Source organism: Pongo abelii, chromosome 4, assembly GCF_028885655.2.
Source record: "Pongo abelii isolate AG06213 chromosome 4, NHGRI_mPonAbe1-v2.0_pri, whole genome shotgun sequence".
NCBI classification, from domain to species: Eukaryota; Metazoa; Chordata; class Mammalia; order Primates; family Hominidae; genus Pongo; species Pongo abelii.
Window position 1 is genome coordinate 139,831,972 of NC_071989.2, and position 20,381 is coordinate 139,852,352.

General features: G+C 35.9%; 1 protein-coding gene across 24 annotated transcripts in view; it reads right to left on the reverse strand.

Moving 5' to 3' along the window:
• The window catches only part of RAPGEF6 (Rap guanine nucleotide exchange factor 6), a 211,165-nt gene that overhangs the window by 36,889 nt on the left and 153,895 nt on the right, over positions 1-20,381 (reverse strand). For 15 of the 24 annotated variants that reach the window (XM_054555908.2, XM_054555903.2, XM_054555900.2 and 12 more), the window contains 5 exons: positions 19,108-19,348; positions 12,127-12,284; positions 9,361-9,375; positions 3,650-3,890; positions 1,326-1,709 (listed from right to left, as the gene is read on the reverse strand). In XM_054555908.2, coding sequence (XP_054411883.1) covers positions 1,326-1,709; positions 3,650-3,890; positions 9,361-9,375; positions 12,127-12,284; positions 19,108-19,348 — 1,039 coding nt within the window. The remainder of the gene's footprint in view (positions 1-1,325; positions 1,710-3,649; positions 3,891-9,360; positions 9,376-12,126; positions 12,285-19,107; positions 19,349-20,381) is intronic. The other 9 variants (XM_024247559.3, XM_054555909.2, XM_024247558.3 and 6 more) reach the window with 1 other exon arrangement.

Below are 20,381 nucleotides of genomic sequence, written 5' to 3' on the forward strand. Positions count from 1 at the left end.
TCTACCACTTTCTTTCTACTCTCTTTTTTATACAGAGATCTATTCTCTCAGTGTCAATCAATTTTCTTCATAGCGGACTCTAAAACTGGGCCCGTAATTTTCAAATTCTTTACTTGATGCTTCCTTTACAAACAGGTTCAATTTCTAGCCTTCCAAGTGTTTATCAGTGGCATCTTTATTTCCCTGTTTTAGACCTAGCTGTTTAAAAACTGTGATATAGGTGGTATTCTACAGATAAGAAAACCTATCTTCACTTTTCCACTGACACACTGCTACTATATGGGAGAGGCAGGATTCAAATACAGGTGCAGCTGATTCTAAAGACCACTCTGTTAATCTCTATTCAATACTCCTAGAGTGTTCAGTTCAATTGTAGACACTGGTTAATTTAATGAAAGCACATCCTATTACCATGACAGAGTCATGAATAAAGAGTCGCTATAAAGATTCTACTTTTTAATCTTAATCTACATAAGAAGTAGAAACAAATCATTATAAATTCTGTGGGGGATGTGTATAGGTAGGATTAGTTCAAATGGAATTATGCTGCGATTTATAAGCACATCATGGCCTTAAAAATGGACCTAAATACAACTCCTCTCCCTTTTAAAATTAAACTTGTTTTAAGAAGAATCCCTTTGTTGATCTACAGTGTGCTAAATAAAGGTCAGAAAATAAATTACCTACAATTAACTTCTCATAATAAGTGGGGAGAAGGGAGTGGGAGAGCTCACGTAATTATCTACACTTCCTGGGCTTATGAATGTCAAAACATTTTTATTATTCTAATGGCCTAACTTGCTAGAGGAACACCACATCCAGTGATACCTCATGTAGTGCCTGGCAAACAGGAAGAGCTTACCAAATGGTTGCCATTATTATTACCAATGTTGTTGTTTCAAAATAGCAACTTTAGGTCAAAGTACTGATACCATACTGTGATTTTTCAGTGTCAAATCATAGTGAGGCAGGTACTTAAAAAAGCACAGTACAGAAGTCTAATGATAAACACCAGCCACTAGGCACATATCCAAAGATGATATAATCACTCAAGGCGGGGGGTTGGAGGTGAAGGGAGAGAAAGAAAAATTAGAAGGCAATCACCCACTTTCATTTACAAAAAAGAAGTAAAAGAAAGATGGAAGAAATAAAAATAGAAAAAGCCAATACCATCAGAATGGAAAATACATTAAATCTAACAACACTTCAATAAAGGCATATTAATTGAACATTTCTTTTCATAGGCATTTAATACCTAAGCAGGAAATCAGCTTCATGTAATGACAAAACCATACAGATATTTGTACCTATTTGTACCAACTTACCTTATTATTGCAAACATGGAATTGAAGTTCTTACATTCTCGACAATGAAGTGCAATTTTAATAAAATGCTTAATAATCTTCATTCGTTTGAGCTGATTTGCTTCAGTTAAAATTTCTGAGGCAACCCAGAATGTCTCTTGGTTTACAATGTCCTCAAACCTCTTCAAATGAGTATTTCCTGTTTTGGAATTTAACTTAAAAAGGTCATCGATGTACTCAGTCGGCTCAATATTACGAAACAAATCAAAGTCCCTCATTGACAGCTGGGTGGCCACCTCAATGGTACTGAGCTGCAGCATGGATAGCTGGCTTTCCTTAACTAGTTCTTGAGCATCTTCATCTGAACATAAGGTTTCTGTTTCCATGTTATTTTTTAAGTAATACCTAAATGGAAAAATTTTTTTAAATAAATGTATTCATAAATATGATTAAATAAGAGCACTTTTCCTCTTTTTTGTTGTTGTAAAATATCATTTTACTGTTAATAACTTTTAGCCAAAAATATTCATTTACAGATAAAATGAAAAGTTAACATTTTAAATGAAAAGATTTTTGAGAAGTCTGTCTCTTATTCTACCAACCGGCATCTATTAAAGAGTAAAAATAATGTTGTTATGTCACGAACTTAATTATTTTATGAAACTATCTGTCAGATACTATTTTAGGTACTGGCCTTGCCCTTGTAAAGCTTTTATCTTACTGTTTTATCTGACAGAGGATTGCTACTATGTAAATATTTGTTTATGAACAGCATGAATTCTAATTAATGCAAAATAAATTCCTGAATCAAGACGGTTAAAAATCTCTATTCAGAAGTTACTCCACTCACTTCCTTTTTAAATAAATTTCCAAGTGAAGCAAGAAGAATGAAATCTACAGAGGAGAGGAAACACTTCCACTAATGGTTTCTCCCTTGTTAAATACAAAACCTCATTCCAGCAAGTAGCACTTATCAGTTACCATACATTAAGACCTATATTTTGCTTTCTTAACAATTCTACAGCACTTAAAAGCTAAGAGACAGGAAACATCTTGTGCAGGGATGTTACTAAGGAAAAGAGGTAATGTATCACATGCTTTAACTTCATTATTTTCTAATAATCCACCTTGATTTAAGCCTAAGTTTGTATCCATCTATCCATTTTTTACCGTCAAGAAACTCTTTTTTCTGCTTTTAGACTGTTCATATGCCTAAGACAATGCCATAAATAATAGTGCTGAAACTCATTATGCTATATATAATAATGTTTAACATTATAAAGTATGGTATACTTAGTAACTCATTTAATCCTTACAACATTCCCATGAGGTATATTCTACTATTATTATCCTCATTTTATGGGTGAGGAAATTCAGGTAGAGAAGCTACATAACTTGCTCAAGGTCACATAGCCAGAGCTGGGATTTGAATGTGGGCAGTCTGAATCCAGGGTCTAACCACTATGTACAGCCAGCAAAACAGTTAACTCATTCTCATTTCACAGCAACCATAGCATGCAGTCACTGTAAGCTTTCTAGGGATCTTGTTCTACATATGAAACTGGGTTACCAAAAAGATTATTCTCAGAGCGGTTGAGCGTGGTAGTTCACACTCGTAATGCCAGCACTTTGGGAGGCTGAGGCAGGCAGATCACTTGAGGTAAGGAGTTTGAGATCAGCCTGGCCAACACGGTGAAACCTCGTCTCTACTAAAAATACAAAAACTAGCCAGGCATGGTGGCATGTGCCTGTAGTCCCAGCTACTCAGAAGGCTGAGGCAGGAGAACCGCTTGAACCTGGGAGGTGGAGGTTGCAGTGAGCTGAGATCGCGCCACTGCACTCCAGCCTGGGCGACAGAGGGAGACTCCATCTCAAAGAAAAATAAAATAAAATAAAATAAACCAGAGTAAGGAACAAATTTACTACAGAAATAATCTAGTTTATTAAATAATTTTCAGAACACATTTTAAAGTTTTTAAAATTTTCCTGCATATTCATAAAAGGAAAACTACTTAGAAAAAGAACTGTGAAAACCATGCTTCTTTTGCCAAAGTACATACTGGCCATATTAAAAACAAATTTATAAATTAGTAGATACAGTCATTCAGATATATATGAAGATTTGTATCATTCAGCTTCCTCTATAAAAAAACAGGAACTAGATTATATCAGTGGTTCTAAGAGTTTATTTTAGCAGGAGTGATAAGATATTTTATCAAGCGTCTTCTGGAGTGAATTTAGCAGCACTAAAACATGATGATGTTTCTACTTACAATATCTGTTTTAACAGGAAATCTTCAAAAGCACATCTACAAATAAGCACATCCACTAATAAGCTTATTCACCTTCCATTGAGTTGAATTCTATCAGCTAATTTGGAGAACTGATCTGGAAGTCTTCTCTGTTTTATGACACCCTCAGGAGTAACAGAAACTTCACAGAGAGAATATGTGTCGGATGCACCGGTCAAACCAAATTCATGAACAGCATGACAAACTACTTCTTTAGCTGTGGTGTCTTTACTGATGATAATGTAGCAACTTTGCTGATCCACTTTGAAAACTCTTATAACTTGATCAGGGATATCTACATAAATAGAAAGGTATGCCTTGTTATTTTTTTAAAAAATTACTTTTAAACGCTTCAAAAAGCAATGTGAAACACACTGATCCCTCTGAACACTGAAATATACATTTCTATTTCACAATATTAACAGAAGTCACTGCTGCATTTATTGATAAATATATCCATTTTTTTTTTCAGATAACAAATCATTGATAGAAAAACCCAAAAACAAAACTTGGGCTCATACTATATATATGATTTGGAAGCCAGAATTTTTTCATTTAATATCTTATAAAACATTTTAATGCCATTATATTCTTCTACAAAACTATTTTTAATGAAGACATAGTACTCCATAATATGTATTTTATATATTTCAATTATCCAAACCCCTAATGACATTTAGATTGCTTAACATTTTCTATTATTATAAATGACATTATGATATGCCCCATTACCCCCTGTCACAAGTAAGTAAGCCTCTGCAGGCAATCTACCTCCTCAGTGAAAATTCTCAAAAACAGAATTGCTGAATTAGAAGGCATGCATACTTTTAAGGTTTTTGAAATATACTGCCAAACTGTTCTCCAGAGAGGTTATAATATTTCATAATCCTAGAGTGTAAGGGAACAAATTTGGTCACATCCTTATAAAAACTGTGTATTAATGTTTTGTTTTGCTCTCCCATTTCATAAGCCCTATTCTTTTCCTCCCTCCAAAAATAATATCATTATTTTTTCATTTCTTTTGGTTACTGGTAAGACTCAGTAACTGATAATGGTTTAATGAACCATTATGTCTTTTTAAAAATACTTTTTGGTATCCTTTATGTATTGTAGTAGATACAATACTACTGTATTGTAGTAGATAACAACACTTAGTCCAACTATGAAGTGGAAAATGTTAGTTTTCATATTTTATTTATTTTTAACACAGGAAAATTTTAAATGTTCACCTGGTGAAATCTTAGTCTTTGCCCAAAAAATTCTAATTTGAGACAATGTTTATATGATAAGCCCATGTAAATAATAATATTCCACCCCCCCTTGTTCTATCTTATTTCTTTTTGTCATTATAGAACTCTGGACCAATGTTCAACGTGATAAGCTAATATTTAATATAATTAAATTTAAGTGAAAAGTGATTTTATAGCATGAACAAATGCTAAAAATTTTCTCTATGACAATAAATTACTGTTGCAAAAGTTTCCTTTTTAAAAAATTAGGAATACAGGCTGGGTATGACTCACATCTGTAATCCCAGGACTTTGGGAGGCCAAGGCTGGAGGATCACTTGAGCCCAGGAGTTCGAGACCAGACTGGATATATAGCAAGACCCCATCTCTACAAAATATACTTAAAAATTAGCTGGGTGTGGTGGCACATTCTTGTAGTTCCAGCTACTTGGGAGGTGTAGGTGGGAGCATCACTTGAGCCTGGGAGGTTGAAACTGCAGTGAGCTGAGATCATGCCACTGCACTCCACTCTGGGCAACAGAGTAAGACCCAGTCTCAAAAAGGAAAAAAACAAATTAGGGAATATATATTACTGTGGCTTTTTTGTATGTGTGTGATGACTGCAGTGGGGGCAGGGTGGAAGATTTTGGGGGCTCAAGTAATTATATTGTTTGTCCAGCATCACCTTCTTAGCATTATGGACACTGTTAGCCTTTAGAGGAAAAAAAAAAAAAAAAAATTACAAATTTATCTCAAAATGTCCTGAGGTATAATCCCTGGTTAAAAGGGAGAAATGGAACAGATACAGATATGGCAGGAAATATTTTCATAAAATAAATTTTTTGGTCCTCTTGAGACTGAGGACCAAAAAAAAAAAAAAAGACTTGCTCTGAGGACTGAAAGATTCAACTGAATATACATGAATATAATTCCAGGGACAAGGGGTCTTAGCCAACATATGTTGAATGTTCTGGGTCCTGTCAAGTTGAAAGTAGAATACTTCACCTACTCTGGTTCCTTCTGTAAGAAGGATGCATCAAACTCTCTTTCCTCAATGTATTAAGAAATCTGAGTCATCAAATGCATCTTGTTCAGACTTCATTCTGATGAGCCAATCCTTAGTGGGCTGCTGACATCATCAGGTTTTTAAACCTACAAGACTTAAGGTCAGACTGTTTCAAGATCCACCAAAATCAGACATACTTCTTGAAATGATTTGGCTGTGTCCCCAACCAAATCTCATCTTGAATTGTAACTCCCACAATTCCCACATGTCATGGGAGGGAGCCAGTGTGAGGTAACTGAATCATGGGGATGAGTCTTTCTCATGCTGTTCTCACAACAGTGAATAAGTCTCACGAGATCTGATGGTTTTAAACAGAGGAGTTCCCCTGCACAAACTCTCTTTGCCTGCTGTCACCAAGATGTGACTTGCTCCTCCTTGCTTTCTGCCATGATGGTGAGGCTTCCCCAGCCACGTGGAACCGTCAGTGCATTAAACCTCTTTCCTTTGTAAATTGCCCAGTCTTGGGTATGTCTCTACCAGCAGCATGAAAACGGACTAATATACTTCTCTACCCTGTGCTAGAAGATTATTGCAAACAAATGGAAATTTCAATTTGCCAAGAGAAATATATTGAACAAATGGGTTTCCACTATCTTTTTAAGTCCATAAAAAAGGAACAAACAATATACTGTTATTACCTGTACTGTTGCTACCCTCTTCATGGCTAGGTCCTAGCCATCCTGGGCTCCAGAACTGAATCATTTTACTATATCTTTGGGGGCTGAGCCTTAGCCAGTGGTACTGACTGACCTTGAGGGAATGGGGAGATGTTCTGATACCTTTTATTACTTTCTTCAGAGAAATTTATTCACAAAGACAGGGTGGGAATTTGTACACATTTCATGTTCTCTTCCCTTGCTGCCAATATACTGTAACATCTTCTGGGAAGGAGCACACAATTGTGTATCTTGATGCATAGTGTCAAAAAGTCATACTTTGTTAAAGTGATTTGTCCATGTGAAGGACAAATTGTTATATGATCACATAAGAGTGATTCAGGTATCACAAATGGGTGCCTTTAGAACAGATTCATAAATGGGATTATCTAAAGGGTACCCCTTAATCCAAACTCTGATGAATCTGCCAAGGTAACAAATGTCAACTTGGAAAAGCAATGGAGAGCCATCAGAGGAAAATCTTTCTCTGCGTTAATATTAATGACAGTGTAAACCTCTATTTTAGAATTGTTACGTACATATTACATAATATTCTTTAGAAACATGTTTCTTGTTAGTAGGAAAACCACATACATGCCAAGCACAATATTTGGCATGCAGCAGACACTCAAATGTTAATTGCTTAGATGAATGGTCAATATGTTCAAATAAAGTTGAATCGAAAGGGAAAAAATGATCCAATCATTTCAAATTTTAGGCACAAAGCTAAAATGCACACAAAAATACAGTACAATTTTAAAGGCAAAACAGACATTTAAAAAGAATCATAATCCTAGCACTTTAGGGGGCTGAGGCAGGCAGACCACTTGAGCCCAGGAGATCAAAATTAGCCTGGGGAACATGGAGAAGCCCTGCCTCCACAAAAATTACAAATATTATCTGGGTGTGGTAGTGTGTGCCTATAGGCCCAGCTACTCGGGAGTTTGAGGTGGGAGGATCACTTGAGCCCAGGAGGTAGAGGCTGCAGTGAGCCGAGATCATACTACTGCAGTCCAGCCTGGGTGACAGAGTGAGGCTCTGTCAAAAAAAAATCTTGGGGTCGGGCGCAGTGGCTTATGCCAGTAATCCCAGCACTTTGGGAGGCCGAGGTGGGCGGATCACGAGGTCAGGAGAATGAGACCATCCTGGCTAACACGGTGAAACCCCGTCTCTACTAAAAAAAATACAAAAAAATTAGCCGGGTGTGGTGGCGGGCACCTATAATCCCAGCTACTCGGGAGGCTGAGGCAGGAGAATGGCATGAACCCGGGAGGAGGAGCTTGCAGTGAGCCTAGATTGCGCCACTGCACTCCAGCCTGGGCGACAAAGCCAGACTCCGTCTCGGAAAAAAAAAAAAAAAAAAAAATCTTGGAGGATCAAGGGTCATATTTCATATTTAGAAATCTTATGTAATAGGTAAATAAATTAAATAGATACCTCAGATATCTAGACTTTCGATCAGAGATGAAGTTTCTAGAGAGCTAACTTATAAATCTTACAGCGGTAAAATTAAAACATGAATACTTGAAGTATGTATGTACTGACCCTGAGATTACACTAAAATGGGAGAACTTTTAGGTATTTAAGATGATCTTTAAAAAAAAGACTCACTTTTCATTCTGCTTTAAATTGTTAATTGCTGAATAAATATTTATGAAGTGCCTGTTATGTGTCAATAGGGTTCCAGGTGATGAAGCTACAATGGTAAGTGAGACAGGTAAAGCCTCCACTCTCAGGGAATTTACTTACATTCAAGTGAGTAAACATGAGCTCAACGAAAGACAGACATCGAGTAAGGAAGAGAATTCATATAGTGAAAAGCGCCACACAAAAAAACAAAGGGTAGTGGTATATTAAGGAATGAAAAAATTGTTCTGTAAAGAGCCAGATAGTAAACATTTTAAGTTTTGCAGGTCAAATGGCAAAACACATATTTTTTAGGCACTTATATAATGAGAAAACAAATTCCCACAAAATAGTTTTTCAAAACTCAAAATATAATAATGCATACATAAAACAGGTAAAGATACATGAACACAAAGATTAGGCAATACTGTAAATGTCTACCAATGGGGACTGGTTAAAAAAATTCTGTTAGCTGTTTAAAAATTTGTGGTAGAACAACACACCTTGAAACAGAAAAGTATTCAAAGGTATATTGCTAAAGTGAAACAGTTAAGTGGAAGAAAAGTAAAACATCTCATTTGGGGTGAAAGCAACAGCAGACACATTTTATGTGCAATGAAATTTCTGGAAGGACATAAAGTAAATTAATAACTAAATTCTGAGGAGCGGAGACTTTTATATTCTATCTTATTCTGGCAGTTTAATTTTTTTAAAGCTATGATTGTGTTCCTTTATAATTAAAAACTAATAACAATAATAAATTTTCAATGAAGAAAAAATTAAGTTTACTATATGAAATAAATCAAATAAGGGTTTGTGCTATTAAGTGAAAAGAAGTAAGCTGTAAGTTCTACATGCAGATCTAGAAAAAAATTCCTTTTTGAATTTCTTTTAGCCACACTACTAATTTTTTTTAGGATTCATTTTGTATTGAGTCAGAAATCCCAAAGAACATTTCAGAAGTTACAGAACAGCATGTATACTGATTCTATCCAAACATAAAAACATACATATATTCAAAAAAATGACTAAAAAGATACATGCCAGTTAATACTGGCTACCTTCTAAGTGGAAAGAAAAGTTGTGCTCACTACTTCATTCAATTCTGTATCATTGGACTTTTAAAAAATAACAAAATAATACATACAAACAAGGGCAATAGAATATCATAGTCTTTAAGTTACTTACAATAAAAACCAACAGCTGTATGCAGCAAAAATAAAGCAAAATCAAAGTAAGCAATCAAAAACAAACTTATAGTTCTGTAGCTTTGCCCCCACTTTCATTTTGATCTAGTAATAACTTTGAAAATGCAGGATAAATATAGGTAAGCTCAAGACCAATAAACATTAATCAAACTTGGCTGTTACACGTCCTATAATATACATATGTGATGTACATGGCTCATTTAAATTTTTGTGTTGTATAAATTACATAAGAAGCTGAATTTGGAATTAACTGGGAATTGATGTTTTTTTCAATCTAAATATAAATAATATCCATCACTAGATAAAAAGCCTTTCACAAAATTACACATTTGGGGGTTTAAAAATATAAGTTAAATACCTATCATATATGTGTTCACATTACTAGTACGAGCACATGTTGCAGACTGAGACATACCAGATGTTCTCTGAACAGATTTTAAAAAGGCATCTTTATCTTTAGTCCTTTTAACGTGTTCTCAAGGAGAGAATTATGTAATCAACCTGAAATCAAGTTGAGTAACACACCTTTTCTTTATAGGTCTGAATTTCAGCTCCATGGGGACTTAGTTTCTAAAACTTAATAATTTCAACCACTTCTCTTTGTTCCTCCAGCTAAATCTCCAACTTACTTCTCTCTCGCCTCCTCCTACAACCCTATCCCTTATTCCCTCAGCCCCACATCCTATATATACCTATGGCAAACATACAGCCATATAAATTATTAAAACTACAAATCATAAGATCCCTAATACTTGTCTTATGAAAGCATATATTGAATTTGTGCTTTGGAAGTGTGAAGACACTTTATTTTTGAATGTTCTATGTAGTGTGAAAAGCACTGCTGTAGAACACACACACAGAGACAAAGAAATAAATTCCCATCCTGCCACAGAGCAAACAATAGGAGAGACTTGACTCTGTGGGAGAAGGAGGTGGGTTTCCCAGATGAGGTTAACACTTGAGTTCAGCACTGACAAATAAAAAAGTTCACTGGACATGCAAGGAGAGGGCCATGGGTGGCAAACATGGGCAAAGAAAGGGCATTCTGAAAGTTCATTCCATACTCAGGAAGGAGGGTTGAAGTAATAGTGGTGAGAGAATGACAGAACAGGAGGCTAGAAAGGGGGTTCAGGTCAGCAACCCTTCTTCTTCACCCTGGTGTGCCAAGAACTGAATCCAGTTTGCAGTTTTCTTACCTCTGTGATATCTTAGTGCTTGCTTTACCCTTTCCGGTAAATAGTTTAATTAACTTTATACTTTGGTAAGAATCTTCACATTAACTTCGGATCAAATAACTGGAGTGTCTTCTCTCTCATGAATGACACTTCACTAATATAAAAATCACTACAAATGTCTTAGGAAAGTAATGACTCATTAAATCTTTGTTCTAAAAAGAACACTGGTAGCCATGTAGAGAGTGTCATGTGTCAGAACAGTTTACTGGTTTAACAATCGCTCTAATGGTTAAGTGGCAACTGAAATATAAAGGAAGAAACCATGTGCAGAATGACCTTCACTAAACTGTTACTAAGTTATGTCCTAAGGTTTTTATTTAAGTTGCTATAATAAAACATGAACTTTACTACTGTACTTATATTTCCTTCTAATACCGAGATGGAACTAAGTTTCCTCCCTTTCTACACTAGCTGCTAGGAACTTTAGAGTCAAAATTGAAGGTGAATCAGAACTATGCTTATCTTTGTAGAAACATTTTTTCTCCCAACTTTCCTTGGACCCAATTATATGTTTCAGTGCTTAATTGTATATGCCTTTTATTGAAAACCATCTCAAATCCTTTAAATGATGGATATATAATTATTCAAAGTCGAAAGTTTTCTTCTTTGTAACAAAACTTTAGATTATATAATTGCGACAATTTTTGCCTCAAGACAAACAGATGCAAAAAAAAAAAAATAACTTGACATCCCACACTGAAAGTCCAAACAACAATGAAAATTATGCTATAATGCTCTGATAACAATACATGACAAATACAACAACTTTAGCTTCAGGTGTTTGAGGAAAAATCTGCTTTTACAAAATTACAAACACTTTTCTGTGTATCACAGAAAAAGGTAAGCGAGGCCACTTAGATTAAAATAATCTCCCTTATTCTTTTCCACACCCTGGGTAAGATATATCTTGCCTGAGAAGTGTCTCTGTTTTCATTCTACTGCTTAGATTAGGATTACTAAAAGACACCTAATTCTGTGGTTAGAGGTAGTCTCTTTTTTCTTTTTTCTTTTTTTGAGATGGAGTCTCGCTCTGTCGCCCAGGCTGGAGTGCAGTGGTGTGATCTTGGCTCACTGCAAGCTCTGCCTCCTGGGTTCACGCCATTCTCCTGCCTCAGCCTCCCAAGTAGCTGGGACTACAGGCACCCACCACCACGCCTGGCTAATTTTTTGTATTTTTAGTATACACGGTGTTTCACCGTGTTAGCCAGGATGGTCTCAATCTCCTGACCTCATGATCTGCCCACCTTGGCCCCCCAAAGTGCTGGGATTATAGGCGTAAGCCACCACGCCCGGCCAGAGGTAGTCTCTTTTTTATGTACTTCGGTTTCACTTTAGAGGAAGTACCATTCAAATTAACAGAACAAGTCAATCTCTCTTTAGTTTTTTGCATCAAGTCATAATCTAGAGTTAAGAGGGCTGCAAGTAACTCTAGCACTTGCTGCACAAGGCTTAACCATCTATTTGTTCATTTGGTACCAATATGGCAATATAAAATCACATATGAAAATTACCTGAAGGATTGGAAAAATCCAACATACTGGTGGTAGGCTGCAGGAGATCAGGGCTGCTGGATGAGAGTGTTCCAGGGATGGGCATTATAGCCAGACTATGCCTACAGTGCCTTGTTCCCACAATGCTGTCATCTTGTGATTGGCTTAGGCCTCCATCACTTCAAAAGAATGTCATATATCACTTTAAAGTATTTGAGAGTACTTAAGTAGTAAACGTTTCTGTTCCCTGTGCACTAAGGCATAAAAGAACCAATTCAAAGAGGTGATTTCAACAATTGAAATACTACAGCAATTTTTAAAAGACAATTGTAATGATGAAAATGGCACTAAAATGTTTAACAATTACATTAAAATAAAATCTAACTTATACATCTAAGTAATTCTACTACATCCTAATTAAATTGTCTTATTTAGTGTCTACCAGTTTGGGTGAAGAAACTGAATCTGAGTATTTAGGGAACCCTTCAAATTTGCCAGTTTTAGTGGACACTAATACATGTATCCAAAAATGCACAGCCACACCATAGCAAGGTGTTCTCTTTCTCCTTCCCTTTCTCCAGAAAATCTTGGTGATCCTCTAGGAAAAAGATGGAGTCTACATTCAAACCAAAAACTATGGCAGGTAGTAGATAATAATGGCGCCAAGGTCAAGTGACAAAGTAAGAGTGGTCTTTAAACACTGGACCAGAAAAAAAATAGAATTATGAAAATTACAGTCTCTAAAGTTCATTCTAAGGGTACATTATTTCTTATTTAATCTCTCAAGTCTAATTATTTAAGCAAACAATATATTCTTCCTTTAAAATATTTTAGAAATGTGACATAGGCAACTTCTAAATCCACCTAGAGAAAAAATAAAAACAAAGAAACAAACACTGTCACTTAGGTTTTAGATATCCCCAAATTTTAGCTTACTTTTAAGCAAAACAGTTCTACAAAAACATAAGATAGCAGTGAAAAAAATTTCCATCAACATCAATAACCAAAAACTACTTCTAAGGGTTGTACTTACATTAAAACCAATGCTCTGCTACTATTAATTATTGTCTATATTTTATCAAATGCAGCATTCTGCCTAGTACTTGCTATACATACAAACAGAAGTATCACAGAATACTTACCTATTATCATGAAAAAGATTAAGGTATAGTATTATAAATGAATAATATGGAATACATTTAAATTATGTTAGATGTAAAATACAGGATTTTATGTAGATTAGAAAACTATGCAAGATGGAGAGTTAGACTGTTAAATAAACTGCTAAAGGACTGTTAATAGCCAGACATGAAAGAGAGGGCCAGGATATGACAGAGCTGAAGAGTCAGAGAAAAGCAAAGGACATGGAAGAAAGCAAAGATTAGTGTTTCAAGGGCAAGCTTTGATGTCAGGCAGACCTGAGCTACTAGCTGCTTGACTTCAGGCAAATTTCGTTCTCTTTATAAACTTTGGTTTTCTCATCTGTAAATGTGAGCAATACTATCTCCCCCAAGAATACTGAAAAATTAGGTAATATAGGCAAATGTTGTGGTGTAAAGGAAAACTGGACTTTAATTCTTAAGAATGGACTTACTTTTACAAAAATTAAAATGAGAACAGGGCTGGGCACATTGGCTCATCCCTGCAATCCCAGCACTTTCGGTGGCGGAGGTGGGTGAATCACGTGAGTCAGGAGATTAAGACCAGCCTGGCCAACATGGCGAAACCCCGTCTCTACTAAAAATACTAAAATTAGCCAGGAGTCAGGTGGCATGTGCCTGTAATCCCAGCTACTCGGGAGGCTGAGGCAGGAGAATCGCTTGAACCCAGGAGGCAGAGGTTGCAGAGAGCTGAGATCACGCCATTCCACTCCAGCCTGGGTGACAGAGCAAGATTCCATATCAAAAATAAATAAAAATAAAATAAAATGAGAATTGTACAAACCCAGAAGGGAGAATTATTTATTTTACTCAATTTATATTAAAAAGTAGAGGCAGGTCTGAGTAAAGGTACTATAGAAACAGGAAGTGCTTTCCTGGGGAGAGAAGGCAGTCTAATTTGACAGATAAAGCAAAGGAGATATCTCATTTGATAAATAATTTGCATTTATTCTAAATTGACTCCTTATAATTTGGTTTGTATTCCTAAAGATTAGAGTTAAATGTTCTAAGGTTAGGTAAGAGAAAATAAGAGGAAAAAGGGCTTTCAAAGGTATTTAAATTACATACAAAATGAAGATTTTTTTTTTTTAAAAACAGTCTTTGACTTTTGAAAACAAACACATCAATTTTTGGACACAGAGGGTGCGACAACAATCCAAGGAAGCAAACCATTAAAGAGGCTGTCCAGTCCTACTAATAATGAAGTAGAAGCAACTTTAACAATGTTAAAAAGTTACAATTTTCTATTAAAGGGAATTAACTGCATCAATTGCAGCAAGCTGAATCACTATACAAATTAAGACATACAGAAAATACGGAAAGTCCTTATAGCTCTTACTGGTGCTATTTAACATCGCTTCTGCTTCTGAATGCTCAATAGAGACAACACCGTATAGCTATAAATACGTAAAGTTGGTTACAGATTCGTAGTAATTAAAGTGTGAGGTGCATAAATGAAAACTATACTGCTATGTACAATCCATGCTATCTCATGAATGAAACAGTATTTAGTTGGCAAAATATCCATGCTTATTTGAAAGCTGAGTTGATAAAGCCCATTTGGCAAGTAATTGTATCATTCTTACCCATTTGGCAAGTAATTGTATCATTCTTACCAAAACAGTCTCCTGAGAAGGTGATGCAGTAACAGAAGAAAAATCGTTTAAAAAAATTCCTCAATACTTCCCCAACACTAAATTTACTTAGGATAAAAGTACTTGGTTTCATATTATGAAACTAAAAAGGCTACATAAATATCACCAATATGTAAATAAAAAAGAATCCCAATATTTAAAAAGCAAACAAAAAAATATGTTGACAAGAAATGGGGAGGAAAAATACAATTCCAGTTAAGCAAGCAAGGCAGTTTATTTCTGGGATTGTTACAATGAATAACACAGAAATGTTACTTAGGCAACTGTGATTTTAAAAACAAAATAAAAGCTGTGTGATTTTTAAAAAAGAAAAACAGATTTCCTGAAATGTGAAGAATTCTTAGGTCAATAAAAACCATACTTCCGTCTTGACTTACAGATGTAATTCAAACTAGTAACATTTTTCCCTTTAATTTTTAGGAACATTCTTTTAAAATTATATCATGGTTTGTTTGGGATTTTGGAATTATCTATTCTTATCTCACGTATATGTCCTTTCCTTACATTCTTCCTTTTCTATGACAACTCATCCTCTACTCTTACAGAACTGAGTGCTGCTAAAGTCAGAGAACAAGTTTCTGTTCTTGGTGCCTCTTCCAAAGAGGTCTGGCACACAGGAGATGCTCAGAAATTGTGAAACTGAACTCATTAAACATTTTTTTTCAATTAAAAAATAACAAATGTTCAAGAAGAAAACTTGCAAAATACAGAAAGAAAGCAGAGAAGGGAAAAATTACCTATGAAACCATGCCTTCCAAAAACCACAATCAACATTTTGATATTTTTCCTTCTAGTCATTTTTCTGATGCATAGTAGAATTTATTTAACCAATCCTTGTAGTTGAACATTTAGGGTGTTCCAATTTTGTTTTAGTATAGCTTAAACAACTTAGAGCATCTATATATAAATCTTCGTCTAATTCCTATTAGAAACAGAACTACTGAATCAAAGAATTTTGCCATTTTAAAATATTTATTGGCTAGTGCAATGGCTCAAACCCGTAATCCCAGCACTCTGGGAGGCTGAGGCGGGTGGATCACCTGAGGTCAGGAGTCCCAGGTCAGGAGTTCCAGACCAGCCTGGCCAACATGGTGAAACCCTGTCACTAATAAAAATAAAATTAATTAATTAATTAATTTATTTATTTATTTTGAGTTGGAGTTTCACTCTGTCGCCCAGGCTGCAGTGCAGTGGCACGACCTTGGCTCGCCACAACCTCCATCTCCCTGGGTTCAAGTGGTTCTCCTGCCTCAGCCTCCCGAGTAGCTGGGATTACAGGCATGTGCCACCACGCCCAGCTAATTTTTGTAGTTCTCTTGCCTCAGCCTCCCAAGCAGCTGGGATTACAGGTGTACGCCACCATGTCCAGCTAGTTTTTTTATTTTTGGTAGAGATGGACTTTCACAATGTTGGTCAGGCTGGTCTCAACCTCCTGGCCTCAAGTGATCCATCCACCTTGGCCTCCCAAAGTGCTGGGATAACAGGCGTGAGGCACTGTGCCCAGCCAGAATTTTGCCACTTTTAAAGCTTTTAATAGAAAGGCATCACTTTATATTAGCACACCAGTCTAAACTTTTATAAACTTATAACATTTTCAATTCTGTCCCTGACCATTCTTTTTGTCAATCTGTGAGGAAACAAATGGTATCCACTATTAAACTGTATATCCTGGATCAATATCAAAACAGATCATCTGAGTCATGTTTTCTGCCTATTTTTCCATTGAAGTTTTAGTGATTTTTTTTCCCATTTGATTTCTGAGAGCTCTTTATATATAAAGGGTAGTATACTTTTGTGTAGCAGAAGGAATTGTCTGAATTCACTTCAGATGACTGTCAAGAAATATAAGATACATTCTCAAAAATGCAAAAAGGCCAGTCTGATAGGTAAGACAGCTCTCCCAACAAAACAGCCTCCAGAAACCTTTGACTTCCAAGATAACCTATTTTTTCTGTATTTATGTGGCTGAAATAATTAGCATTTTACTCCTTGGAAACAAGTTTGGAAGGGACAGACAGGTTAATATAAACTTCTGCAGTGCAGCATTTTATTCATATTTATATTCATAACCAAGCATTTTCTTGTTGGCACAAAGCAAGAGACCCAATAATCCCTTCTGAGTTTAAGCAAAATATTTTTACCAGATAGTCCTCTTTTTTGGGTACCAATATAAAGTTATAATGCTTGAAAATACTCAACTGACTGTTCCTGGCGACCTCAGTTCTACACCTCTTGCTGTAACCAAAGACAGAATTCAGGTACAGTAACTAATTCCCACACCCTCACCAAAGGATGATGTGGAGATGAGATACTGATTTAGCTGCCTAAAACTTGAGTACAGCTGGTTAGAATGTGATAGTAACAAGTTGAAGAGAGTTATAATTACAGTGTTGTCTGTCTTCAGATGATACACGTCACAACTGTGTCACTGGTCAAAATGAGACGCAGTTAATGGGAGAAAGAACTACTCCAGACAAAACCCATTAAGGTTTCTGGAAGTGGAACTCAGGGCATTACCCCCTGAGGAATTCTCCTCATGCCTTCTTTTCTGCCTTCTGGATCCTCGGTTTTGTCTCTTTTTCACAGTGACTTCCAGTCATCCCCAACTGTCCCTGACCTCTTCAGTGTGGGCTGGCCCCTCTAACATTCTCCTTACTCAATCCCCATTTGTGAGACCATGCCTTTTCTTACAGTGTTTGCTACAGTACACTCGACATTCAAAAATTTTGGTATTTTAAAGTAATGATTTTTATAAGCCACTCACCTCAAGGATAGAATGAGTAATGAACTTTTAGAAAGACCTCAGGGTATTTTAATCCTCTGAGTTCCAAATTAAATGAGGAGAAAATGTGTTTCCCTGACTGGAAATAAGAATTCAGGAAGACGAGCATTTCTGATTGGAAAATCTTCGAGATTTTTAATTATTGAAAAAATATTTAAAAATAGCTATCATTAAAGATGAGAGTTGACACAATTCCAAGTTGCCTCCCAATTGTTCTCTCTGCTATCACTGCTATATTGTGCTGTATCCACAACCCCAAATCACTAACACAGCCATCAGAGAGGTCTTCCTAAAAGAACAAATGTTACCAAATCACATGTCTTCTTATGGCTCCCTGTCATGACATGATGAAGTCTATTATCTTTAGCATAATATTCAAGGTCCCTCGTAACCTACTTCTCTTGCTCTGGCTCTAGTTATATACACAGAAACACAATCTATTCAAACCTAACAAGTTTGTTCCTGCCTCCACTTACCAACCTGTAACATGAGAACTTTGCAATTTGCTTAGATTATCAACTCTTGGAGGATAAGAACCTTGATCTATTTATCTTCCTGTCTCTGGCTTAGTATATAATGAATGTGTACAGAATAAGGGTTCCTGATGTGAATTTTTCAGAGGTAAGGACTATCTCTTTTTGTTTCTATAACTATAATCTGGCACAATTACCAGGAACTTTCAGGAGGCAAATAAGTATTTTCTTTTAACGTATTTTTTTAACTTGATTTCATTCACTGATTATTCACTGTCTTAACTTATTCAATAAATAAAAACTGAGTGCCTACTATGTGCTAAGTATTGTACTGCTCTTGATTAGAACTTTTGTAATTGCTTCAGGAAGCTGCTAATGTAATATATACTAGAGTCATCGCCAATCATGACACTTTAGTGGACTAATTCCATCAGTATTTTACAGACCTTAATTTACATTTAAAATCTTCAAGTATTACTAAGTTTTGGTGATATCCCATTTTGGAAATAGAAATAGGTCTGATTAAAAAGCTCAACTTTAGAATTCAAGAAGGAATAAATGGTGCTGCAAAGGAAAAATGATTAAAAAAAACCCAAAAAACTGGTGAATGAGTCCCAAGATTTAAGGTGTAGAATTTGTAGAGATCAGGAGACTAAAATTGGACCAAAAATATTTAAAAATAGATTTAATAAAATAAAATGGATAGTCTTTCCCAAAACTCAAAATAATGCTATTATATAATCTGAAAGTGGTAACTTCATGAAAGTGATAGGGAGAAGTTCAAATGTATTCTTATTTGAGTACTGTTTGAAGGCTTTATGATACATTAGCTATATAATAAAGCAAAACTTACCCAAGCCTCCCCCCACCCCAAATAAAAACTTTACAGTGAAACTGAAAATCCCTGCATGGCTAAGATTGGCATTACCTACCTAAATAGCTTTGGAGGCAAGATACTAAATCGTGTTTTATCCAAAATCTTCCTGATTTTGTTTCTTCCACCTGAAACAGTATTTGCTTTAACTTTCTTACTTCCTTTCTCCTGTGATGTCTGTTCAATATCTCCTGGCACATGCTGGATAGAATGGCGATTACTTTTTTTTTCAGCAATTTTGGGAATATGAGGAACACCAGATTTCTCTTGTTCAGTCCTAAAAAGTAACTCTTTGAACACTGTGGAAATAAAACAAATGTGTCATTTCATTTTTCTTCTCTTCAGAAAATTTTTGTACCAACAACAAATTTTAAGGATAAACACAGTGACTTTCCATTATTTGAACTTTCTCAGTCTCATTCAACTAAACACTGTCAAGTATTTACCCGTCCTTTAGCAGCTGTATCTTCTTTCTTTAGTTTTTATACCTGATTATACTTCTGATTTTGCCCAACACTAATAAAAGGAAAGTCAGTGGGGGGAAAGGGAAAGGAAGTGGGCAGGCTGCAGGCAAGTTTGAAAAAAACAGAGGTTCCTATTTAGGTAATAAGTAATATAACTGCTAATCAACTAATTTTATAGAAACAGATATTTAGGTTCTATTGTATGTTATTCCTTATAATACAGCTGACCGTTGAAAAACATTAGTTGGAACTATGTGGGTCCATTTATACTTGAATTTTTTTCAACCAAACGTGGATTGAAAATACAGTATTCTTGGGATGCAAAAACCTGCGTATGGCTCTGAAGAACCAACTGTGGGTCTTGAATATGCACAAATTTGGGTGTACATGGGGTGGAGGTCCTGTAACCAACCCTATGCATATACCGAGGGATAACTACATATGTCACTTGAGATGAGACCTGACTACTGTAGTCAGGTTCAGATTGTAAAATTTAGATGAGAAAAGCTTTGTTGGACTTTATTTTTACTTTTACCAAAAGCAGTAATTTTGGTTATTGATTGATTGATGGATTTTGAGACAGAGTGTTGCTCTGTCGCCCAGGCTGGAGTGCAGTGGCACAATCTCAGCTCACTGCAACCTCCACCTCCCGGGTTCAAGCGATTCTCTTGCCTCAGCTCCCAGAGTAGCTAGGATTACAGGCACGTATCACCACACCCGGCTAATTTTTGTATCTTTAGTAGAGATAGGGTTTCCCCATGTTGGCCAGGCTGGTCTCAAACTCCTGACCTCAGGTGATTAGCCCACCTCGGCCTCCCAAAGTGCTGGGATTACAGGCATGAGCCACCATGCCCGGCCTAATTTTGGT